The sequence below is a fragment of the Salmo salar genome, chromosome 04 (genome assembly GCF_965601325.2).
Source record: "Salmo salar chromosome 04, fSalSal1, whole genome shotgun sequence".
Classification (NCBI taxonomy): Eukaryota; Metazoa; Chordata; class Actinopteri; order Salmoniformes; family Salmonidae; genus Salmo; species Salmo salar.
Genome location: NC_138294.1, coordinates 44,118,893 through 44,146,173, shown reverse-complemented (window position 1 = coordinate 44,146,173; position 27,281 = coordinate 44,118,893). Strand labels below are relative to the sequence as shown.

The 27,281-nt window shown below is 41.4% G+C and overlaps 1 protein-coding gene across 1 annotated transcript; it reads left to right on the top strand.

The window, feature by feature from the left end:
* Positions 1-178: 178 nt before the first annotated feature.
* LOC106602953 (5-hydroxytryptamine receptor 2A) lies at positions 179-27,269 on the top strand. The gene is made up of 4 exons (XM_014196007.3): positions 179-371; positions 21,866-22,359; positions 24,604-24,804; positions 25,364-27,269. The coding sequence occupies exons 2-4, from the start codon at positions 22,071-22,073 to the stop codon at positions 26,278-26,280; spliced, it is 1,407 nt and encodes a 468-aa protein (XP_014051482.3). The 5' UTR covers positions 179-371; positions 21,866-22,070; the 3' UTR covers positions 26,281-27,269.
* The last annotated feature ends 12 nt before the right edge of the window (positions 27,270-27,281 follow it).

The window sequence follows — 27,281 nt, the reverse complement described above, 5'->3', positions numbered from 1 at the left end:
ATTGTCCAGACTTGTGAAACATAGACATCTATGATGGGTTCAGGTTTGGTCCAGTCCGGACATATCTGTACAATGAAATCAAATCTGAACCAATAGACGTCTATTATTGGTTCAGATATGGTTCGGTCCAAGGCCAAATTTCAACGTCTTTTCAATGTCGAATGGACGTCGGCGCCGGACAGTGCTCACTGGGTGGGTTTGTTCTCGACTTGAAGTCAGATGATTCACGTTTTCAACTGTATCTGATGCAGATTATACACCGACAGTTCTCATGAAAGGAAGCTGAAATACTTGGGGTTATGATGGAAAACGCGTTTTTGAGGAAGTGAAAACGAAAAGGATGCGCAGAACATCCGACAGTTTCATCGGCGGTATGTAACTTCTCGCTTTGAAATACAGTAGATGGGTTATCCTATGTAAAGATATACAAGCGCTCTCCAAATACATAGGCTACATGTTTTTTGTAAACTGAATTCATTTGCATCACTTTGCTATTATACAGACAGAGTTTTAGGATTCTCACTTCTAAATAGCCACTCTAAATAGCCACATTTTTTATAAAGCCACAATCCTTAATTCGTCTTCAAATGGAAGCCCTAGCCATTTGAAATTGATTAGCTATAGCCTAAAGCTGAGGGATGGGCGGAAAATATTTAAACATTCTCAAATTCATAGATGGAGCTCGGGATGCAAGGACTGACAGTGCATGAGATCAACATGAGTTCATTTTTATCAGGGAGACATACTGAGACCAAGGTATCTTTTACAGATGAGCGCTGAATTACAAATGACAGGAAATCAGTAATAAGTAATAAGGTACTCAATCAGCTTTCTGAATTGTCCTAGAGGCACCAGAACATCACATTTTAACAATATTTTGAATATTGTTCCACAAATAAGGTGCAAGACAACTTAAAGCTGATTTACCTAACTCAGTAGAGACCAAAGGAATTTCCAGAGTTAGCCATCCCTGAGACCGTGGGTGGTAACTCGTATGTCTAAAGTTAAGTGAAGATGTTAGGTACACTGGGACTTTTTGTAAAAGCGCTTTATACATGAAAACATAGCAATGTACTGTATCAACCTACGTAGCATCAAAGCGGGCAAACCAACTTTCTGGTAGCTGCAGTGATGAGTACTACAATTATCGCCTGTAATAAAGCGCTGCGCGCGATGATGAACTGTATCTAACGGATGAAATGAAGTGGCAGCTGAGTTTATATAGATGATGTCGCCATAGTCTAGGACCGATAGGAAAGTCAACTGAATAATCTGCTTTCTTAAATCAGGGATGGGCAACTGTTTTTGTGTTTTATTTTAGAAACTCAGTCGTGGCCTCATCTTACTGTTGAGAGTTAGAATAATAGAATACACAAGGTGCAATTTCGAAATTTGGTGGTGCATCAGTAGTCACTCAATTAGCCCATGTCAGCAAAACAATTTTGGATTGGTGTCACATGGGTCGTATTGAGTGGACCAAAACGCAGCAGGTAAAGTGCTCATCTTCTATTTTATTAAAGAAAACACTTCATCAAAATAAACAAATGACAAAACAGTCCAGTAAGGTGCACAGACTATACTAGAAACAACCACCCACAAACACAAGTGAAAACAAACACAACTAAATATGGCCTCCAATTAGAGACAACAACCAGCTGCCTCTAATTGGAGGTCATTGCCAAAACTCACATAGAAATAGAAAAGCTAGATATAAACATAGAAATAGGAAAACTAGAACCTAAACCCAAAATACCCAAACACACAAAACAAACATTCCCCGGCCACGCCCTGACCAACTATAATGACAAATAACCCCTTTTCCTGGTCAGCACGTGACAATTGGTAACAACTAAATTTGTAGTATGCATGGTCGAAATACCAAGCTGGGTGGGGCCCATTGATCATACTTAGTTTTACCTGCATTCAATACTGATTTCAGTTCAATAAAGTCTTTCTGTAATACAATGAAGGCAGACTGTAGATCAGATAGAGTCTAGTCAACCATGGGGGCAATAGTATACACAACAGTGTCATTGGCATACAAGTGCAGGTGTAACGATGTACGCTGAGAGTCGGGAAGCAAGTTCAGGGAGTGAATACGTTTATTAAATAAATGAACAAAACAAGAAACACAAACAGAGCACCGACATGACACTGGAACAGAAACAATGACGCCTGGGGAAGGAACCAAAGGGAGTGACATATATAGGGCAGGTAATCAAGGAGGTGATGGAATCCAGGTGAGTGTAATAATGCGCGTAACGATGGTGATCAGTGTGCGCCATAACGAGCAGCCTGGTGACCGAGAGGCCGGAGAGGGAGGCATACGTGACAGTACCTCCTCCTCGACGTGCGGTCCCTGCCGCAGGACGCCAACCAAGATGATGATCCTGGGGATCAGTAGCGAACCGGTCACCTCTGCTAAGGCGCGGGAACCTGTCGATCCAGCTGAGGTGCGGGAGCATGGCGACCTAGAGCGCCGGAGAGAGAGCATACGTGACAGTACGCCCTCCCCGTCGCGTTCAGCTGCAGGACGCCGACCACAGGGACGATCCTGGGGATCAGGAGCAGACCAGCCGCCTCCGCTGAGGCGCAAAAACCTGATGAACCGGCTGAGGCGTGAGAGCCTGATGAGGCGGTTGAGACCTCCCCAGTTACCTCAGTCGAGGCACGGGAACCTGTTCACCGAGCTGAGGCACGGGAGCCTCAGTCGGTTCGTCAGGTCAAGCCAGCTGAGGCATGGCAACCTATCGATCCCGCTGAGGAATGGAAACCTGTCGAGCCAGCTGAGGCAGGGGAACCAATCGAACCCGCCGAGGCATGGGAAACCGACAAACCGGCTGAGGCCTCCCAAGTAGCTCTGGTTATAACACCCGGACCCGACATCACCTCCAAAACAAAATCTAAAAAAAGCCACTCCCTGATGCTTCCCTTTGGTGAGGCGTCATTCTGCGCGTAATGATGGTGACAGGTGTGCGCCATAACGAGCAGCCTGGTGACCTAGAGGCCGGAGAGGGAGCACACGTGACAGCAGGTTACATTTTCTTTACAGACAAGTTGATATTGTTCATGTAGAAAGTACAGCACCCAGAATTGGTTTGTACACGGGCCGCCTTCCAAACTTTGGGGATAGTGACAGAAATAATAGTCAGGTAAAAAATATGGGTCAATGATTCAGCAATCAAGGTGGCAATCCCCAGTAGATTTTTTTTTTACATCAATATTTTTTATTTTATTTAACTAGGCAAGTCAGTAAAATTTGTATTCTTAATTACAATAACAGCCTACAAGGGAACAGTGGGATAACTGCCTTGTTCAGGGGCAGAATGATAGATTTTTACCTTATCAGCTCAGGGATTCGAACCAGCAATCTTTCAGTTACTGGCCCACCACTCTAACCACTATGATACCTGCCGCCCCTTATGCAAAGCATCGAGCACATCACAGATAGCAAATTGTTTAGATGAAAACAAAGATTCACTTGAAGTTGATGGGTTAACCGTCGAGTCAGCTAGAGGCTGGCAGAAGGAAGTGCAGTCATTTCACTGACCAGGGTCAATTAAACCACCATTTCTCTCAATTAAAAAGCCTACCGAGATAAAATGATGATTAAAATAATCATTTATTCCATTCTTCTCAGTTATGATGCCAGAGTCAGATAGAACTTGCTTAGGCAGGGAAGAAGATGAAGTTGTACGCTTCAGTGCATTTACTGATCACCTGCCGAGTCAGAGATAGAGCTTAAAAAGTAACTTGATTTAGCTTTCTTAAATCGAGATAATACATCTGTTTCTCAATTGTCTGAAAGATTGCCAGTCCACTACAGTCAGTTTGCCTTGCTTTGGCACAGGCCTGATTTCTCATCTGGATGAGCTCAGATAGCTCAGAAGTGTTAGATTTATCTTTGACTCTGAATTGTTTATCTGCCAGAGGAATAAATATGGAGGATACATTTTCTAGAGCCAGCTCAGGGTCAGGAATTACAGGAGATCGTGGCTAAATCAGAGTAGAACATGTCATGTAAAAACCCTTGAGGAAACTTTTTCAAATGTCTCTTCGTAATTAAACGAGGATTAGTATTTTGCAGTTTCGTATCTGTAATATATACTATGGGATAATGATACCTGAGATCATTTGCAAATACTCCAATAGAGAAATATTTATGGGGAATTAAGTCAATCAATGAGGAGTAAACAGGGTTTTTCACATTTAGCAGTGTGGGTTTTGAGATCAATTGAGTCATATTAAAGTCAATCCATATACTCTTAAATTGATCTGAGGCCGGATATAGCCAATCTAAATTAAAATCCCCTAAAATAACCAACTCTGAGGAGAGAAAATGTGTTAAACACTCAGATAGAGCACCAATAGCATCCGCCATGGCAGCAGGGGGGCGGTAAATCCCAGCAACAAATATATGCGCCTTCTGGTTTATGGACACATCTACAACCATGAGCTCAAATTTCATTAGAATAATGTACTTCAATGTCTTTATCAGACACAAAACCATGTTTCCGAGAGACCCAGAATGTCAGGACACGAGTCCTGTACTCAAATGTAAATTGTGTAATTTTTTTAAATCATACTTCGCACGTTTATTAGCATTAGCCCAACCCCCTACGATATTTAAAGTCGGAGGGGGTATTCAGCTCATTCCCATAAGTGCTAACAGGCATAGGGTCATCTGCAGCTATTTATTGAGAGAGCTGAGACATTGCCAAGGTCCCTGGCCAACCACGTGAGGGCAGAACAGGCTGAGCATTTGACAGACCTCCCTCAGGTCGCTGGATGCAGGGCTGGAACTGGGAAAGCAGCGTTGCCAGATCTCAGTCGACCCCGGATGAAGGTCCCACCAAAAGAGTAGAGCTGCTGCAGGGGACCGGAGTAGCTGCCAATGCTCCATTCTGGGTGTGCACAGGAAGTCTTGGTATTTGTATTTATTATGGATCCCCATTAGATGCTGCCAAGGCAGCAGCTACTCTTCCTGGGGTCCAGCAAAATTAAGTCAGTTATACATTTTGAAAAACATTACAATACATTAATAACAGATTTCACAACATATTAAGTGTGTGCCCTCAGGCCTCTAATCTACTACCACTTATCTATAACACAAAATCCATGTGTGTATAGTGTGTATGTTATCGTGTGTTTGTATGCATGTGTCTATGTTTGTGTTCAAATCAAATCAAATTTTATTGGTCACATACACGTGATTAGCAGATGTTATTGCGGGTGTGGCGAAATACTTGTGCTTCTACAGTTGAAGTCAGAAGTTTACATACACTTAGGTTGAAGTCATTAAATCTCATTTTTCAACCACTCCACAAATTTCTTGTTAACAAACTATAGTTTTGGCACGTCGGTTAGGACATCTACTTTGTGCATGACACAAGTAATTTTTCCAACAATTGTTTGCAGACAGATTATTTCACTTATAATTCACTGTATCACAATTCCAGTGGGTCAGAAGTTTACATACACTAAGTTGACTGTGCCTTTAAACAGCTTGGAAAATTCCAGAAAATGATGTCATGGCTTTAGAAGCTTCTGATAGGCTAATTGACATCATTTGAGTCAATTGGAGGTGTACCTGTGGATGTATTTCAAGGCCTACCTTCAAACTCAGTGCCTCTTTGCGTGACATCATGGGAAAATCAAGAGAAATCAGCCAAGACATCAGAAAAAACATTGTAGACCTCCACAAGTCTGGTTCATCCTTGGGAGCAATTTCCAAACGCCTGAAGGAAGCACATACATCTGTAAAAATAATAGTACGCAACTATAAACACCATGGGACCACGCAGCTGTCATATCACTCACGAATGAGATGCATTCTGTCTCCTAGAGATTAACGTACTTTGGTGCGAAAAGTGCAAATCCATCCCAGAACAACAGCAAAGGACCTTGTGAAGATGCTGGAGGAAACAGGTACCAAAGTATCTATATCCACAGTAAAACGAGTCCTATATCGACATAACCTGAAAGGCCGCTCAGCAAGGAAGAAGCCACTGCTCCTAAACTGCCATAAAAAAGCCAGACTACGGTTTGCAACTGCACATTGGGACAAATATCGTACTTTTTGGAGAAATGTCCTCTGGTCTGATGAAACAAAAATAGAACTGTTTGGCCATAATGACCATCCTTATGTTTGGAGGAAAAAGGGGGAGGCTTGCAAGCCGAAGAACACCATCCCAACCGGGAAGCACGGGGGTGGCAGCATCATGTTGTGGGGGTGCTTTGCTACAGGAGGGACTGGTGCACTTCACAAAATAGATGGCATCATGAAGGAGGAAAATGATGTGGATAAATTGAAGCAACATCTCAAGACATCAGTCAGGAAGTTAAAGCTTGGTCGCAAATGGGTCTTCCAAATGGACAATGACCCCAAGCATACTTCCAAAGTTGTGGCAAAATGGCTTAAGGACAACAAAGTCAAGGTATTGAAGAGGCCATCACAAAGCCCTGACCTCAATCCTATAGAAAATGTGTGGGCAGAACTGAAAAAGCGTGTGCAAGCAAGGAGGCCTACAAACCTGACTCAGTTACACCAGCTCTGTCAGGAGGAATAGGCCAAAATTCACCCAGCTTATTGTGGGAAGCTTGTGGAAGCTTCCCACAGTGGCAATTTTTGACACTTTTCTGGGATTCTTGATTATTTTTCTTGCTTTACTAGGAAGCTTAGCAGAGGTAGATATCCTCAGGTTATTTTTATAAGTGCAGGGTGAGCTGCACACAGTGGACTTCCTACTAGGGCACACCACCACAGTGCTAATAGTATTACTCTAGTTCATAGGCATATGATTACTGCGTACAATAGCTGTAAGATCAGCAGAGGTATTCAGGGCAGTAAGATGGACATAAATTAGGTTACTTACATTGTGACTTCCAACGCCCCTAGGATAATGTTCATTTTTCTGAAGCATGATGACATCTCAGCGAACCAATGGTAGGGATTAAATGAGCTGGACTTGGGTAATTGATAAGTCATTGTCTCAATGCAGCCTTACAGAGCTGTGAAAGGATCCAGGAACCCAAATGATTTGTGTGGATCCCATCCTCCTTATAATACAAGCTTTATTTCCAGAAGGTATCAAAATTGTCAATAAATGATACACCCACGGAGCTGCAATAGTCTCGTAGCCAGTTATGGAGAGCTAAAAGTCTGCTGAACCGTTCAATGCCACGATTTAGAGAGGGTAGGGTGTTTGTTGGTGTCAAGTAGAGACCCAATCAGTTCTTTACAATCCATCTTCAGCTGGTCTGAGCTGCCCTTCATAATGTCATTTGACCCCACATAAACCATGACAGTATCAGCCCCCGGTGACTGACTCACAGCCTCGAGAATCAACCTGGTGATATCCTGAACTTTGACCCCACATGAACCATGACAGTATCAGCCCCTGGTGACTGATTCACAGCCTCGGGAATCAACCTGGTGATATCCTGAACTTTGACCCCACATAAGCCATGACAGCATCAGCCCCCGGTGACTGATTCACAGCCTCGGGAATCAACCTGGTGATATCCTGAACCTTGACCCCACATGAACCATGACAGTATCAGCCCCCGGTGACTGATTCACAGCCTCAGGAATCAACCTGGTGATATCCTGAACTTTGGCCCCAGGAAAACACAAAGTCTTTGCCCCAGGTACAGATATATGCATCAACATTGAACTCCCTATCACAATAGCCAGAATGATCCGGTCTCTGCCATGTCTCGAAGCAGATTGCGAGGCCAGAGCCACAGAACTCACCTGAGAAGAGGGCTGCTGAGACACCGGCCACAACAGCCAAAGGGAAATGGCTCTGATCCAGAGAGCATGGCCCAGCGGAGGGGGGGTTGCAGTGGTCCAGGCTTTGCCCAGGCAGTTGATTGACTAGGACAGGGAGAGGTAGCTGGAGGGGCATCCACAGCCATGGAGGGAACCCCCCCAAGCCCCCGGCAGAAGACAGCTGTTACAGGGGCTCAAAGCGTTTTGAGAGTCTTAAGTCCGGACGCGGGGGAAGAAGGCAGGAGCGCCGAGAGCGATTCTTCTCCTTCTTTCTGGTGTGGCTCCTGTTGCAGGGTTTGGGCTGCCATGGTGGGGCAGGAGAGTCCCAGGCCTGTCCTGGGGATTGGAGTAGGGAGGGTAACCAAAACTAGCCTGGGCGGGAGGTTGTGGAGGGAATTAAGAAGGGGCAGTGTGGTTGCACTACCCTCAGCAGAGTTTTGCCAGACCCTAGGGTAGTGGTCGGTGCTGTGTTGAGCTGGGCTGAGTCGAGGTGGGCCCGGTTTAGTTGAGCTGTGCTGTGATGTGCCTGGTCTGGTTGAGCTGTGCTGAGGCGGGCCTAATCTGGTAGCATGGGTGGGAGGTTGTAGACAATCTGCAGCCAATTGAGCAGGGCCAGCCCTGGGCATAAGCAACATAAGCGGTTGCAACTTACTGTTGGGATTTAGAATAGTGGAAAACACAAATTTGGTTGTGCGTCAGCAGTTTTCCTCTAGTTATGTCAGTCACTGGCCGTCACTCACTTAGTCCATGTCAGCCAAAAAAGATATATATATATTGGTAAATTAGTCTAGCACGCTTTCTAAATTTATAGTAGGTCTAATCATGGCCGAATTACCAACCAGGCATGAAGGGTACGCGCCCAGGGCCCTGACCTTCTGTTATAAAATTGCAACATTTTCTCTCTTTCTACTTTTAGGCTATACAGTGTTTGTTAACATTTACAATGTTTACAGACATTGGAGTTGAACAAGCTTAGATTTTGGGTTTTGATGGAGTGCAACAGTTGAACTAAGCTTATGAGGAATTATGTTCTTCAGAATCAATGGGTATATATATATATATATATATATATATATATATATATATATATATATATATATATATATATATACACTCCCCTCCATATGTAGTATTTAGTTGTTTATTAGCATCCCCATTAGCTAGTGCTAAAGCAGCAGCTACTCTTCCTGGGGTCCACACAAAACATGAATCATGACATAATACATAACATTGATAGACAAGAACATCACAAGGACAGAACTATATACATTTCAAATGAGTATACACGCTTTCATACATTTACTGTATGCCTTCATATTCATGTGATTCATAGATGCTACTGAATGTATGCGCAACACACGTAAATGGAAATGGAATAACAAGGAGGTGGGTTGCAAAAATATGTATTTTGACAGTGAAGCAACATTTTAAAATGTTCCTCTACTCCAGCGTTTTGGATTTGAAATGTTTACTATTAGTCAGTATTTTCATATACAGTGGGGTGATAAATTATTGACACCCTTGTTAAAGACGAGCAATAATGACTGTATAAAATAAATATTTCAAATACTGAGCTATATTTTATGCTCACAAAAATTGTGGAATTAGATTATTTTATACTTTTACAATTGCTCAGAGAAAGAGATTTTCTTTAACAAGTAATACTTATTTTCTCAAAAAGGTAGAGGTCAAAATTATTGACACCCCTAAAGATTTTTTATAACTAAAGTAGTCAAAGGTTTAGTATTTGGTCCCATATTCCTAGCACGCAATGACTACATCAAACTTGTTACTCTACAAACTTGTTGGATGCATTTGCAGTTTGTTTAGCTTGTGTTTAAGATTATTTTGTGCCCAATAGAAATGATTGGTAAATAATGTATTGTGTCATTTTGGAGTCACTTTTATTGTAAATAAGAATATAATTTGTTTCTGAACACTTCTACATTAATGTGGATGCTACCATGATTACAGATAATCCTGAAGGAATAATGAAAAATGATGAGTGAGAAAGTTACAGAGGGTACCCTATGTCTGTTTGTAGTCACTGTAGACTTTGTAGAGTCACTGTATATGGGACCAAATACTAAACTTTTAACACCTTTATACACTATAAGTGAATTTATCCAAATACTTCTGGTAGTTTACTGGTAAACGTCGAATGTTTCCGGTAATATACCATCCCTTTGCAACCCTACATGGACCACCTATTAAGATGTGCCTTTTGTTAAGTAAATCAGGAGATAAATTAGGTGAAAAGGAGACTGGAGTGGGCCCTGGTTTCCATATGTTTGATACCATTCCATTCACTCCATTCCAGCCATTATTATGAGCCGTCCTTCCCTCAGCAGCCTCCTGTTCTTTACATTAGCCTGGGTTGAACATGCCAGACATCAGTGTTGGCACTGCAAGTCTTCCCTGGGATGAAGATCATATTGTTTTTGAATCTATTCTGTGGAACTGGACTGGGGACCTATTTGCCTACACAACAGAGGAGGCTTGCAGATAGGTTTTTATTTCAACACGCTGTTCCCATATGAGAGCCAGACAGTCAAATGCATGAACAGCACTACATAGACCATTTAGAAGGGGATATTCTGTAAGGCTGCCAGCATGTGGTTTTTCATCTACAGTCTAAGTTCCAGCACAAATATTATCTTAAATGCAACCTCATAATATACAGTTGTGGCCAAAAGTTTTGAGAATGACTTAAATATTAATTTTCACAAAGTCTGCTGCCTCAGTTTGTATGATGGCAATTTGCATATACTCCAGAATGTTATGAAGAGTGATCAGATGAATTGCAATTAATTGCAAAGTCCCTCTTTGCCATGCAAATGCCCTGAATCCCCCAAAAACATGTCCACTGCATTTCAGCCCTGCCACAAAAGAACCAGCTGACACCATGTCAGTGATTCTCTCGTTAACACAGGTGTGAGTGTTGATGAAGACAAAGCTGGAGATCACTTTGTGATGCTGATTGAGTTCAAATAACAGACTGGAAGCTTCAAAGGCGGGTGGGGCTTGGAATCATTGTTCTTACTCTGTCAATCATGGTTCCCTGCAAGGAAATACGTGCTGTCATCATTGCTTTGCACAAAAAGGGCTAAGATTGCACCTAAATCAACCATTTATTGGATAATCAAGAACTTCAAGGAGAGTGGTTCAATTGTTGTGAAGAAGGCTTCAGGGCGCCCAAGAAAGTCCAGCAAGCACCAGGACCGTCTCCTAAAGTTGATTCAGCTGCGGCATTGGGGCACCACCAGTACAGAGCTTGCTCAGGAATGGCAGCAGGCAGGTGTGAGTGCATTTGCGCGCACAGTGAGGCGAAGACCTTTGGAGGATAGCCTGGTATCAAGAAGGGCAGCAAAGAAGCCACTTCTCTCCAGGAAAAACATCAGGGACAGACTGATATTCTGCAAAAGGTACAGGGATTGGACTGTTGAGGTAAAGTCATTTTCTCTGATGAATCCCCTTTCCGATTGTTTGGGGCATCCGGAAAAAGCTTGTTCGGAGAACAACCATCAGTCCTGTGTCATGCCGACAGTAAAGCATCCCGAGACCATTCATGTGTGGGGTTGCTTCTCAGCCAAGGGAGTGGGCTCACTCACAATTTTGCCTAAGAACACAGCCATGAATATAGAATGGTACCAACACATCCTCCGAGAGCAACCTCTCCCAACCATCCAGGAACAGTTTGGTGATGAACAATGCCTTTTCCAGCATGATGGAGCACCTTGCCGTAAGGCAAAAGTGATAACTAAGTGGCTCGGGGAACAAAACATCGATATTTTGAGTCCATGGCCAGGAAACTCCCCAGACCTTAATCCCATTGAGAACTTGTGGTCAATCCTCAAGAGGCGGGTGAACAAACAAAAACCCACAAATTCTGACGAACTCCAAGCATTGATTATGTCATGGCTGTCGAAAGGAGCAGACCAAAGTGCAGCGTGGTTGTAGTTCCACATTTTACTTAATCCGTGAAACTTTGCAATACATAAATAACTGAATTGACAAAACAACAAACTGTGACGCAGAGAGAAACAAACACTACTCAAAATATAATAACCCACAAAGCCCAGGAAGAAAAACCCCTACCTAAATATGATCTCCAATTAGAGACAACGAGGACCAGCTGCCTCCAATTGGAGATCAACCCAAAAAACAACAACATAGAAATAGAAAACTAGAGCTAAACATAGATATATAAAACATAGAAAAAACCCACAAAACACCCCCTGTCACGCCCTGACCTACTCTACCATAGAAAATAACATCTTACTATGGTCAGGACGTGACAGATTATGCAAGAATGGGCTGCCATCAGTCAGGATGTGGCCCAGAAGTTAATTGACAGCATGCCAGGGCGGATTGCAGAGGTCTTGAAAAGGAAGGGTCAACACTGCAAATATTGACTCTTTGCATCAACTTAATGTAATTGTCAATAAAAGCATTTGACAGTTATGAAATGCTTGTAATTATACTTCAGTATTCCATAGTAACATCTGACAAAAATATCTAAAGACACTGAAGCAGCAAACTTTGTGAAAATTAATATTTGTGTCATTCTCAAAGCTTTTGGCCACGACTGTAGGAACATCATTGCTTATGTCTACAACATGTAAGCCCACCTAAGATGAATAAAAGTCATATTAAAGAAACAACGGTATCATGAAACATGCATATTAATTGGGCTGTTTACGAAGACCAAATAATATACTTTATTGTTATCATCGTAGTCTTGGTTACCCCAGAACTGAAATCTCACATAGTTTGGTCAGATGCTCATGAGAGATTACCATTATCGTATGTGTTCTGTTTTCTGCACAGCAGCTGGAAACCTCAAACATAGTGTGTTGGTATTCTTGCCTCTGAGTTCAAGGGAGGTTCAATGTGAGGGACACATGTTGCTTCTTCAATATTATACTGTACAGTAAATGCATGTTTCAGACAAATGCATTTCCCATAATGTTCCCAAAGGGACACATTAACAGCCCAATCCCATGTGTTTTTCCTTACTACTATCTCTATAGTGGTTTTTGCCCGTGCAAACCGGACCCATCTCTGAAAGTTTATGTCAGAGACGGTAACGAAATGGATCCAATTTGGGAAATCTCAGGAAACCAACAGGGTCGTTCTTGAATTGCTGTGGCATTTGCGTCCCTCGCCTTTGCACCCTTGATAAACACTTTCAAATCACAAAAAGTTACACGTCATATATGTTTTTATTCATTTTGACCTGTTTATCAATGATAAAAGATAATGCCAGTAATGTATACTGCAAAATGTTATGTTTGTACATTGTTTAAAGTACTTGTCCCAGTAGTGACCCAGTAGTTGTAGTGACATGTTTGGGGATTTTGAGATATACATCTATTATTTGGAATTCTAGAAAGTATTTAACAAAAGTATTTAATATATTGCATGGATCAATAAGAACAAAGAAGGCTACTAAAATACCTATTTATTTTACAAATATGTGTCCCTTAGATTTATGTCATTGGTGTTATTACCTTCAAAATCACTCAGTACAAATATAGACTGTACAAGGACCTCCAGTGACAAACTGTTATCGGGGGAGGGGTCTACATGAAAGAAAATGTAGCAAAATTAGAAATTGTGTTTTTTACATTGGATAAGAGTAAAGACTCAGAGCTACAAAATGCTATATCATACACTACAGTTGAGGAACAATGGGAAGTAATTTTGCTTTGAAAGTTAATAAACTTGTAAACTCACTTTTGCAGTTTTACTACGCGACACATTTTTAAAAAAGCCGTGTTAGAGAGGATTACCTAGACATACTGACCAGCTCCAATAGACAGACGCATGCTATATGGCAGACCAATCCAAACTCATCTCTCGGCATGTCCAGCCCACTCATTATCTCAGCCAATCATGGCTAGCGGGAAGGTGGCTGTCTATTTCTGTGGCTAAACCAACCAGGCTCGTAATTTAACCATTTTATTAGTATTTACAGATGGCATACAAGTTTGTTATTAAGGCACATGAAAGTTCATATGTTCGATAAGGCATTAAAAAAAAAGTTTGCGTTCAAACGTCTCTCCTGTGAAGTAGTGACCTACGCCTAGTTTCCTAAAACAAATGATTAGCTAATCCCACCCTTTTAATATGTAATACATTTGAAGATTCCTTTGATAATTTGTTTTGGTTTTGTTACTCAAATTAAATGAAGGGAATTTACATTGTGAGCAAAATTATTAGTCATATCACTTTAGTATTTTTTTGTTGTAAGACTTGTAAGACATTTAGTATTATTTTTTAAACAATACAAAAGATACACATACAAACGACAACATACAGGACCACACAAACATCCACAGAATCACCCCTGCCCAGAGCCAAATGCCCACACGCCCATCTCCAGCGCCCACATCACTCTTCGCCACATGGCCTCAAACTGCACCATTTTGTTTCTCTCCGTCGCCCACACGCTTTCAACATTTAGATAATAAAGCATTTGACCTTTCTGTAGAGTATGACAATATGAGTCATAATACCCATAAAATCTAGCAGTCAAACAGGGGAATGGTTCCAATCGTTTTTCCACCATGCATTTTTCTCATAGTGGATTTTTAGAAACACTTAAAATAAGGGCTGTGATTCGTGTAGGCTTAGCCTGGCATGATGTTTTGATAACCGTGTTGATAACCGTCTCTCTAGGACAAGGTGACTTTTATCAATATATTCACCTGTATTTACCCCCCAAATATGAAATGCTAATTAGCTGCTAATGTGGCTATCATAAAGAACTACAAAGGCCAAGATGAGCTGGACAAGACTGTCTAATCGAGGCAAAGGTAAGAATCTCTGGATTAACTGTCTAATGTTAGCTAAATGTAGTAATTCATTAATTGTCTACATTTCTTTAAATGGACAATTATGTGAACAGTCTTGTGCAAGTTTTAAATTGACAAAATGACTGTTAGCAAAGTTGTCAGCTAGAGATGACGTGCAGGAGCTTGCAGGAATTTGTAGTTTTGCATGATGTTGACTTTGAAGCCCATTAGCATTTTCGAATCTGAGAGTAAATAGAGCCGAATATTAAAAAAAGAAGTCACCTTGCCTTAGAGAGATGTACATATATTTTTTATTTTAACTAGGAAAGTCAGTTAAGAACAAATTCTTATTTACAATGACGGCCTAGGAACAGTGGGTTAACTGCCTTGTTCAGGAACTACAGATTTTTACCTTGTCAGCTCAGGGATTCAATCTAGCAACCTTTCGGTTACTGGCCCAACGCTCTAACCACTAGACTACCTGGTTATCGAAATGTCACGCCAGGGTAAGCCTACGCGAATCACAGCCCTTATTTTAAATGTTTCTAAAATCCCCTATGGGAAAATGTGTGGTGGAAAAACAATTGGAAACATTTACCAGTTTGACCACTAGGTTTTATGGGTATTATGACACCTCCAATGTGGGGCTCAATTGTGTAACAATGGAGGATTGGTTGATTTCCAGTTTTTAAGTATACATTTTTCAAGATGACTGAAGAGAAAAGTATCATCCAACCCATTGGGTATCTCATTGCACCCTCATATGTCATGTCTTGAAATATTCAGACACATTAAAAGTACATTTACATTATAATCCTTCTGATAGCCAACTTTCTAACTCCGCCCATAACTTTATGACTTTATAGAATTCCCAGAAGGCATGGATTATTGAGTCATTGTTAGTTTTACACTTAAGACGACTCTGCCGTTGTGCTGTAGAATTTGTGAATTCTATATATTAGTTTATACTGGATTAAGTGTAAATGTTCATTAACTGTAATTTTGTTAGTTATGTTCACATTCCCTCCATCTTGTGCCAATATCAGTCTTTTTAAGTCTCGGTTCCAATAGTTTATTAAAAAAAATGATAAGAGATTGTCAGTTGGATAGGCTCTCTGCAAGGTTTTGCATATCTTTCCTATCATATGAACATCCCTTTCTGACTCAGAAGAGGACTCCCTCAAGATTGCTCTGCTGTCCAAAGGATTTCAAATCTACATTTCTTGAAATGAAACTTTTAAGTTGCATGTATTTGAAAATATCTATGTTGTTCAGTCCAAAATTGCTTTTTATTTAATGGGAATAAATGTATTTCCTATTACCAAGACATGCACAGTTTCTATATCTTTAGTTTTCCATGTGGACCAATTTAGCGGTGAATTCTGAAAAACTATCCAAGGATTGTTCCATAGAGTTGTGTTTTTAGGGAGTGATATTAGTTATTGTAGAATACGTTTCATTTTCTTCCATATTGTTATAGTGTTCTTAACTAAGAAGTTGTTCATATTCTTAGCTTTACCCTTTGAAAATAGACACGCAAAATTATTCTGGGGATGAGCATGCGCATCTTCAATGTGTACCTATTGTTCCTCTTTAGTGCATTTAAGTAGTAAGTAAAAGCCCTGGGTGGCGAGTTGATACAATTCCAAATCTGGAAGGTTAAAACCACTCTCAGACTTAGAAAGATGTAAAACTTTACTTTTTATTGTATGACTTTTATTTGCCCATATAAAGTCGGTTATAACCGAGTATATTTTTAAAAATAATATCTTGGATGGGGTAATTGGTATTAAATACTTTGGGAGCCATGCCATTCTGAAGAGATTTATTCTACCTGTAAGGTTTATGGGAAGATTGTTCAATTTAATTAGATCTGCTTTCATATTGTTGAGTAATGGGATAACGTTATCTTTATATATTTGTTGTTTGTTGTCACTTATTAAGCGTCCTAAGTATTTTATATTTGTTTGTTGTCCACTTAACAGATTGCTGTAGATCACATGTTTCCTATTGTCATTATTTTTAAAAAAATCCACACAAATTTTATGCCCTGAGTATTCTGAAAATACTTTTAGCAAGGGGGCATTGAGTTTTCAATATTGGTCAGGTATATCAGGAGATCATCTGCAAATAATTTTTGTTTATATTCATGTTTACCAATACTGATACCTGTTACGTTTGGGTCCTGTTTACAAGCGGTTTAATTGCTGGTGCAAACAGGATGGGGGAGAGAGGACATCCCTGTCTTGTGGACCTTTCTAAAACAATTTCATCAGATAATGTATTATTTCTGTATATTTTTGCTTTAGGACATTTATATAATATTTGTATTAAATGTATTATTTCAGATGAAAAGTTGAAAGCTTCTGAAGTTTTCAATGGAACAGGCCATTCAAGATGGTCAAAAGCCTTTTCAGCATCAACAGCCATTATTGATGAATCTATGTCTTGTTTTTTCGGTATTGTATTAAACTGAAACGTTCTTGTATTTGTTATTAACTGTCTATTTTTAATAAACCTTGTTTGATTGATATGTGTCAAGTGTGGTAAGACTTCTGCCATTATATTTCTTATGAGCTTTGTTATTATTTTATTGTCACAATTTATTAACCTTTGGGTCTGTAATCAGCAGGGAACTCTCCAGATTTTCCTGGTTTTAATATAACTGAAAAAACTGTTTGACTCATGGAACTAGGAAGCACTGAATTGAGTGGCATGTGTGTTGTCATTTGTGTAAATAGGGGTGCTACTTTGTCCCAAAATGTTCAAACAAATTCTATGGGAAAGCCATCCAATCCTGGTGCTTTTCTCTGTGTGAATGTTTTAACAGTGTCTAATATTTATTTTTGGGTGATTTCTGTTTTTAGTGATTATTTTTGGTCTGCTGATAATTGCTTCAGGGTTGTTGAGTCTAAGAAGGCTGTAGGATCAGTTCAACTGTTGTTAAATGCTGATTTATATAGATTTTCATAGAAGCTTTTAAAACTGTCATTAATTGTGTTGTTGTTTCTAATTAACACATTTGTATCTTTATCTTTTAAAATTATAGCTGGTTTGGCGTGTATTCATTTTGTGAGGGCTGCTAGGTGTTTACCATGTTTATTTGCCATTAAATAGTATGATTTATTAGAGTTTAACCTGTAGTTGTTGGCTCTCTTCAAAAGTAAAATATCATATTCCTGCATAAATTTAGAAATTGTATTTTCTTCTTTACCTTGTAAATATTTTTTATGGGCTTTTCTAAAAATAGGGATTTATTGACATTTTTGTTACATTTTAATTTCTAACTAAGATTGAACTTTAACCGAGTATGAGATTATCATTCCTCTAATGTACGCCTTAAAAGCATCCCAGATTATATCGGGGGTCAGCTTTTCTCTGTCCTCTATGTCTACGTTTGTAATGGTAAAGGTTTTGATTTTTTCATTCACTTATTTAATACATTTCGGGTCTTGAAGATGCTTTCAGTTCATTCCCCATAGTCTGCCGCGAAGTGTATTTTCAGTTGGTGTAATTATGCATGTAAAGAATTTTTAAGGGGTCAATGACCTAAAATTTGATCATCTGGCCTCCATTTCAGAAAACCCTCATTTACCTAAAATACATCATTGGTGTTACTACTACTTCTGGTGGCACAATGGTTTAATGTATTTAAAGTAATTAAGCTACCATATGAGTCATGTTGTAATGGGTCCTGTGTGGCTCAATTGGTAGAGCATGGTGGTTACAATGCATGGGTTGTGGGTTTGATTCCCACAGGAAAGAAAGTACGAAAATGTATGTACTTACTGTAAATCAGTCTGGATATGAGTGTCTGCTAAAATGTAAGATGCATCCAAATAGACTCATCTAGAAAAAAACTTTCCCCAAAATGCCATGCCCAACTGCCACCGTAATTCAAGAACGACCCAACAACTACTACACTATAAACTGAGTAATCTACAAACATGAGCTAATTCTCTCTTTAATAAGGAAGCACAGGTGAAAGTACAGTGGTCATTTGCCTCTACAGAGCCAACATGATGACTCTCTCTCTCTCTCTCTCTCGTTCCCCGATGTGAGTCAGGCAGCTCAGTTTAGTTGAAGTGAATCAACAGAGTCTGCTACAGGTTCCTAATGTGTGAGACACTTATTCTGTCACCTTGACAAGGACATTTCCCTATGAGTCCTGCCAGCTCTAGATGTCAAGTTAATTACGGTCTCTTCAGAACCACTGTGAGTGAACAGTCTCACAGTAGCCTTTCCTCTCCTGGGAGGCCAGTCATAGCATCACCCTCTAGGACATTGTCCTGCCTATGGCTCTTCCCAGGCCCTCAGTCTGGGTTCTGTCTGTCAGTACTGTAATGTTTGTCTGATGACGCTTGATTATGATAGGCCTAACTGAAGTGGAATGAATTCTTGAGTTATAAACATAGAGCTATTATTATATAGCCAGATTTGTTAGTGTATTAGCTACCTCCTTTATCATGCGTTATTATACCATACTTGGCATTACAAAAGTCAGAGGAGTTAGCTAAAGCTTGAACAGATTTGGATATATCATCAACACATTTAGTCTGACTTAAGACTTTTATAGCACAGAAAGATATAACACAGATTATGTACATGGAGGAACACATACAAATGTAGGATCTTAATTTGATCACTCTTTTGTTGCTGAGTATTTTCCTGCATAGCAGGAAATGCAAACTTGTAGTGTGTTTGAGTTTTAAAAAGGCTTCTTAAGTTTGTAATTTCTACTTTGAAATGTCCATCTTGATTTGCCCTAATGAAAAACTGTTTCAACCACTACAGAAATGTCCATTCATAATAATCTACATAATAATTTAAATTGACTGTTGCTGCAGGATTACTTTCCAGCTGTAGCAAACTGTCTCAAATTAAGATCCTACATCTGTAGAAAGGTAACGCCATCATTCCTACAGACATCGTCAGTGGCATACATTTTGAAACATTACAATTTCCATGACTCCCCCAGGAATAAGTTCATGTTGCTTGGTGTTCCATGGACAAATGAAAGGTGACAAAAAAGTATTACTTTCAAGTGTCGAATCACTGTTTGCCAGAGGAATGAAGACAGCCAGGTACTAAAATCAACTCGGACTATCTCTAATTTGTCTCCCTCTTTAATCTTTATATGTTAAATTACTGGTTTTACAACTTAATTCTGTTCATGTACCACTGCCACAGCATTCACTATTCATTTTGCCCCTTTGAAGGATAATGCATTGACATTGTTTGGGATTATAGCACGGCATGGTGTGACGTGTGTATGTTCTTACGGTGGTAGTGCCTTGTAGTCTGGCTATCATACTGTAGATACAGCATAGACTCCCGGTGTGGCACATAGACAGATGTGATACACATCAGCACTAGGCTGTTCTTACAGAAGAACAGCATGCAATACCATCTGGGGTCTTCTTCAATAGCCAAGTGCTGTATCAAGTCTATGATATTTTTTTAAGCAGATTTGAGTCATCTTCTCTGCATAATGCCTTATCCTGCTGTTTATTCTTGAACTTTTGCATGTTTAATTAAATGAGGCATCCAATGCTCTATTTATCAATTCCATTCTATTTTATTCACAGAGACAGACATGTCAGTCGCTACTGTTCTTAGTCAGACTGCATCAATCAATCAATCAAATGTATTCATAAAGCCCTTTTTACATCAGCAGATGTCACAGAGTGCTAAACAGTTACCCAATTTAAAACCCCAAACAGTAAGCAATACAGATGTAGAAGCCCGGTGGCTAGGGAAGAACTCCCTAGAAAGGCAGAAACCTAGGAAGAAACCTAGCGAGGAACCAGGCTCTGAGGGGTGGCCAGTCCTCCTCTGGCTGTGCCGGGTGGAGATTGTAAGAGTACACGGCCATTTTAAGCCAGATTGTTCTTCAAGATGTTCAAATGTTCATAGATGACCAGCAGGGTCAAATAATAATCACTGGTTGTAGAGGGTGCAACAGGTCAGTACATCAGGAGTAAATGTCACTTGGCTTTTCATAGCCGAGCATTCAGACATTGAGACAGCAGGTGCGTTAGAGCGAAAGAGAGAGAGTCGAAAACAGCAGGTCCGGGACAAGGTAGCACGTCCAGTGAACAGGTCACGGTTCGCTAGCCGCAGGCAGAACAGTTGAAACTGGAGCAGCAGCCCGACCAGTTGGACTGGGGACAGCCAGGAGTCATCAGGCCAGGTGGTCCTGAGGCATGATCCTAGGGCTCAGGTCCTCCGGGAGGGTTGGGAGAGAGGGAGAGAGAGAGAATTAGAGGGAGCATACTTAAATTCACACAGGACACCAGATAAGACAGGAGAATTACACCAGATATAACAGACTGACTCTTGCCCCCCTGACACATAAACTATTGCAGCATAAATACTGGAGGCTGAGACCGGGGTGGGTCGGGGGGCCTTGTGGCCAACCAGGCAGGATACAACCCACCCACTTTGCCAAAGCACAGCCCCACTCCACTAGAGGGATATCACCAGACCACCAACTTACTATCCTGAGACAAGGCTGAGTATAGCCCACAAAGATCTCCTCCACCGCACGAGCCCAAGGGGGCGCAAAACCAGACAGGAAGATCACGTCTGTGACTCAACCCACTCAAGTGATGCACCCCTCTTAGGGACGACATGGAAGAGCACCAGTAAGCCAGTGACTCAGCCCCCGTAATAGGGTCAGAGGCAGAGAATCCCAGTGGAGAGAGGGGAGCCGGCCAGGCAGAGACAGCAAGGGAGGTTCGCCGCTCCAGTGCCTTTGCGATCACCCTAGCCCTCCTGGGCTAGACTACACTTACCTACTGAATAAATGGGTTTCCAGTAAAGACTGAAAGGTCGAGACCAAGTCTGCGTCTCTCACCTGAATAACCAGACCATTCCATAAAAATGGAGCTCAATAGTAGAAATCCCTGCCTCCAGCTGTTTGCTTAGAAATTATAGGCATGATTTCTGTAGCGGTCCTGCTGTTCCTTAACTCAGTGGATCAGATCCAGATCCATGTCCCATGGACACTCACTGCACATCCTCTTTGGCACCAGTAGAGAGCCCAGAGCATCCAGCCCATCTGTCAGGAACAGTGGATTTAAACCAGAGCAATTAGAGAATCACCCCTATTGCTGTTTGCTCTAAAGCTGTCCTCTGTAATGATGTGCACATGCAAATAGCACTTCATTTCTAGTAATACGTCATTTCAATAAATAAAATAGTATATTAGTATTGGCCTGGGGGGAAAAAATTGAAATGTGTTTCCAGAAACTTGACTAACTCAAAACTGTTTCGGTTTCTTTTGCAGATTTGGTTTAAAATAATCATAATAAATAACCGGAACAGCCAAGGACACGAAGAACTTAACCTTCAGTCGATCATTGACAGCGCAGGAAGTTAAACATTTGTTGGGCTCCATAGTGGTGCCTTGGAACACAGATGATGTCTGAGCACAGCAGCAACCCTGCTTGGAGGGTCCGGCTGGCTCCACGCTAACCTCGCTCAGTGACAGGATGACTCTGCCAGAGAGCACTACCGTTCTCTTTAATCTGAGTTTCCCCATGGAATGGAATCAGTCTGAGTCCAGACCGGAGACACCTGACAAGGAGAAGAACTGGCCTGCTCTGCTCATTTTACTGGTCATCTTCTTCACTGTGGCGGGCAACATCCTCCTCATCCTAGCTGTGTCTCTGGAGAGGAAGCTGCAGAATGCTACCAGCTTCTTCTTGCGCTCCCTGGCTGTGGCAGACATGCTTGTGGGCTTTCTCGTCATGCCCGTCTCACTGATTAACATTCTCTATGGTAGGTGGTAGGTTGAACTCTTTTAGAATTGCAAAGCAGTGTTGGTTTGCCCTCTGGATAATGATCTCTTGAAAGCAGAAAGGGATAAAAGGCTTTACTGGGAGGCAGGGGCGTCAACTGGGTATGACAGGGTATGGCAGTCGCCATGGGATGGAACGCTGTTTGTATGGCTGGCTGGCTTTATGGAGATACCCTCAATTAAAATAATGTTTGTCTGCCATTGTAATTACCCTGACTGAAATCCACACACCCTTCTTCTGGGAGCAGCTGGGAACAGCGCAACTTTTTCTCAAAACAATGCAGAGGTAAAGATGGCTGTAGTAGATAGCTTTGGCTAGTTAGCTGCTGTTTGATTTGACATGAAACTAAACTAGAGTTTTAATCCCGGTGCTGAGCTAGTGTGTAGCAGCTAATTCTTGTATGACGTGTTTGTAGAATGTTTAAGTCCCCTATTGACTGAGGTGAATGAAGCTACGGCAACAAGGTGATGGCTGGAGTCAATTTGGCTTGTTTTTGCTGTGCTCCAAGTTGCAATTTTTTAATTGTGTAGAAATGCAGTAAATGAGCTTCAATTTGATAAAAATTCCCATCCAGGGACCGACCCTGCTTAACTTCAGAGGCAAACCCGCAGTGGGATGCAGGGTGAAACTAGAAAAAAGGAAGTGAAATTAAAGGCCAGGGTGACATAAACAAATATGGGGAAAAATGCAGGAAATATGGAGGCATTTTATTTAATTGTGTTACCATAAAAAATGTTAGCTGAAAAAATGTTTTGGCATCCATTTACAATTTATTTGCTCTTGCATTTAACAATTATTTATTTGCAATATTTTGTTTTGCTATCAATACTTTTGGGTTTATGTTTTTTGCTTTCAATATCGTTATTTTTGTTTGCAATACTAAGAATTGTATTCTCGACTTCAGAAGTTTTGCATGATATTAATGTCACAAAGGTAATTCACAAACTAGAGGATTGCATCATATAATAACACTATTACTCTGTTAAATGTGTTCTAAGAGGGAATCCATAATTGAAACATTTACAATTAAGAACCAAAATAGTACACCCCACCACAGTTTCTGTAAAAAGCTGAGGGATGAGGCTGGAGAAATGCAACCACTTTCAAATCCATAGACTACGCTATGGATGCAAGGACTGACCACCTATGTTATCACAATTATAGCATTAACCATGTTTTTAGGCTATACTGTGTTTGTTTACAAATATTGGAGTAAATGTGGAGTTTTCTGACATGTGAAAGTACAAATTAGATTTTTACTTTCACATGTGGGATTGCAAGTTCACGCGTGACAAAAAAAAATAATGCAGTTCCATATGTGAAAAACTGTCACAATGTGGAATTATTATTTTTTTACACGTGAAACAGCAAATGTGATTTTCACATGTGACTGTTTTTCACATTTAAAAATGCAATTCAGCATGTGAAAGTTTTTAACATAGTAAACGCAAATGTCATATGTCAACGGCAAATACATTTAAGCTCAACATGTGAAAACATCTATTTCACATGAGAAAATGTCATTTCAGGTATGAATTTCAAAATGTTTTCTTGTAAGGGGACCCCTGACCCTCCAATGTGAGATTATCCCCTTCCCAGTTCCCATACAATTTCCTTATTTCAGTAAGCCCTATTACTCTGAGCGGCTTTAAATCATGTGTTTATTTGAGAACAAATGGGTTTGTGCAACTGGGGCAACAGCAAGAGAAACTCTCCCCTCTTACTTTCGTGCCATGAAGGCTAACGCTTCGATCACACCGACGTTGTCCTTAGTACGCAGCATCATTGTACGCAAAATAGTACGCGGCATCATCTGGATATGTACGCAACAAAAGTTCGACATTCATCTTCTGCTACAGTTTCTGTCAAGACGTCTACGCAGACAGTTTGACGAATACGTTCGTTAAATCCAACAGTACGAAGCACACCGAACGCACTGCAACTGCCTCTGCGACGCAACGCTGCAAGGCAAACGCAGCGTTTCGTTGGAAATGAATGTAATTCTGGTGTACCAAAATGCAAAGACGCTGTCGGTGTGATCTAAGCGTCGAAAAGGCTTTGATCGGGTATTTTTCAAGTAACATCATAGCAGTCTATATTGATGATATACTGTATGAGACTGAAAAATGACTTTGGATTTGTTTGCATGGTCACAAAGCAAGTGTTCCTATTTGATAATGAAATGTCAGTAATTATTGGTGAACTGTGCCTGTCCATTCTTCAGACTACCTGTGGCCCTTCCCCAGACCCTTTTGTCCCATCTGGATCTACCTAGACGTGCTGTTCTCCACAGCATCCATCATGCACCTGTGCACCATTTCACTGGACCGCTATTTGGGCATCTGTAACCCTATCAAACACAGCCGCTCCAACTCCCTCTCCAAGGCCAAGGCTAAGATCGCCCTTGTCTGGAGCATCTCCATAGGTGAGTATCTACTGGAAATAGAAGAGAAAAAACCCCCAGATCTAAATCATTTGCTCCCACGGTGTTGTCTGCGTGCGAGAGATAGTGCGTCTAGAGAGATAGTGACTTACTTTGAAACCTTATTTTTCTTTGTCTACTGTCTGTCAAGAAGGAATACTTTTCTCTCACCTCTCCTGGGGCTCTCAAGGGGAGCCTTATGGCATCTTCATCCTGAGAGATGCTCTAAATGGTTGCCGACGGGACAGGATATCATGGTCTCGACGGCTCAAGGCTTCTTGGTTTTGCGGAAATCGGATAGCCAGGCAACCTGTGAGCCTGTCGACTTCATCAACAACAAAAACCTCCAAACTATTTTCTCCACCCTCGTGTCCTTTTTTGAAAGCCTCTGGTGGTTAATATGAATCACTATGATCCCCCCCCTCCTCTGATTTAATAACAAGACGTTTTGAGATAGATGTAGCTGTGTTTGTGCATTGGTTTAAATGTGATATTCATTGTCCTGTCCCGTCCATCTCTCTCTCTCTCTCTCTCTCTCTCTCTCTCTCTCTCTCTCTGACAGTGATCTCCATGCCCATCCCTGTGATTGGCCTGTATGATGAGGGGAAGGTGTTTGTCAATGGGATCTGTGTACTGAACGAGCACAGGTTCGTCCTGATGGGCTCCTTCGTAGCCTTCTTCGTCCCTCTGGTCGTCATGGTGGTCAGCTACTGTTTGACCGTGCGTGTGCTGCAGTGCCAAACCTCTGATTACCTGCATGGAGGCATGGCTTCGATCGACCGGCCTACCTTACTCGGCATCACCCCAAGGCTCCCCGCAGGGGACAGTCTTAGCCTCCTCAAACAGGACCCTAGTCCCGAGGCCTTGCCAGCTGTTGCAGCCTCCAATATTTCTGCCTCTCAAGCCTCCTCGCAGCCCGTCTCTACAGCAGGGAGGCAGGAGCCTGCGGGACCTGGCGGGAAACCTGCCGTGGCTCAATCAATCAAAAATGAGAGGAGAGCCTCCAAGGTCCTGGGTGTGGTGTTTTTCCTCTTCCTGATGATGTGGTGTCCGTTCTTCATCACCAACGTGCTGAGCGTGTTGTGTGAGGACTCTGTAATAAGCCTGTGCAATAAGCCTGTGTTGGCAGTGCACCTAAATGTCTTCGTTTGGGTGGGATATGCCTCCTCTGGTGTCAACCCACTGGTCTACACTCTATTCAACAGGACTTACAGACAGGCCTTCCACCGCTACCTACAGTGTATCTACCACAGCACCCCAGCCAAGAGCACCCCAGCCAACCCTGTCTTTCCTGTTTATACCGTCACTCCTATTCTCTGCGGGAAAGATGCCAATGGCTGTAACTGTAGCAGCCACAATGGGAATAATGGGGGCGTTAAAGGCAGAATGAGGTTGGAGAGAGAGGAAAATGGTTCTGGGATGTTAGAGAAGTTGGTCAGTGTCTGCCCCACATCCGCTGAGCATGTCAGCTGTGTCTGAACTAGCTAGCTGGCCTCCAGGCTCTCTCTCTCTCTACATGCAAAAACATTGTGGTGACAAAGCCGTTGCTTCATGTCTCTGCTTGGATTTCCCATCTCCGCTCCCTGTTCAAACACAGGAGATGTACTCATTGTCTCCCTGCCCGAACATGTAAATAAATATGAGATATGTAATAGTCTACAATGCTGCACAATGTGACTAAAGACATTGATACTGTATGTGTCAAACTTTAATATTTGCATTACATTTAGTGCGTAACAAGTGCATGCTCAGTGCGGTAATTGTAGTGAAATGTCCGTTAACTGCGCTGCTGTTTGCATCTCTCATTGACAGGGCTGTGAGAGGTCACAGATGGCATTACAGGAAAACAACCTGATGTAGCTTTCTAATCATAGAGCCACAGTGCCACCATGTGGGAATATAGAACACAGCACACAAACCTTTAACCTCTTTACTAGAAGGTCTTCTGTTTCTGCCTGGCTGATAGATTCAAGTGACAGTTGAAGGGGAAACGAATGTCCCATTGGACACGGACATGTTTCACTCCTCATTCCCAGAGGACTGTTACTATTTCGGGTCCATTTTTCCTGACAGATTAACATGATATGATCTGTGTTGTCTTTTTCCGCAGTTCTAACATGCAATATACACAGTGACGTTACTGTTACAGGATTCTCGAAGATTACCAATCCCTTCGAGGGTAGGGATAGAACAATGTTATTTTCTTATTTTGTGATCATGTTCTTATCAGACGATTGTCCGGCACTGACTCAATGTAAATGATCATGCACATGCTATTATTGTAGAAGATTTCAGATATACAATATTTTAATCAGTATTGTCTTCCAATTTCCATCATTAGTCATGGGTATATGGTTGGTTTGCCCTTTACTAGAAACCATGTTAAGTGTGAGGCAACAAAGACTTAAAACATTTCAAAGGTCACCTCATTAGCATGAGAAATCAAGAATAAACCATGTTGAAACACCCCTATCCTTTTA

Coding starts and splice junctions, on each gene's coding strand:
- LOC106602953 (XM_014196007.3), top strand. CDS start 22,071: ATGACTCTGCCAGAGAGCACTACCGTTCTCTTTAATCTGAGTTTCCCC. Junction 22,360..24,603: donor ACTGATTAACATTCTCTATG/GTAGGTGGTAGG, acceptor TCCATTCTTCAG/ACTACCTGTGGCCCTTCCCC. Junction 24,805..25,363: donor TGTCTGGAGCATCTCCATAG/GTGAGTATCTAC, acceptor TCTCTCTGACAG/TGATCTCCATGCCCATCCCT.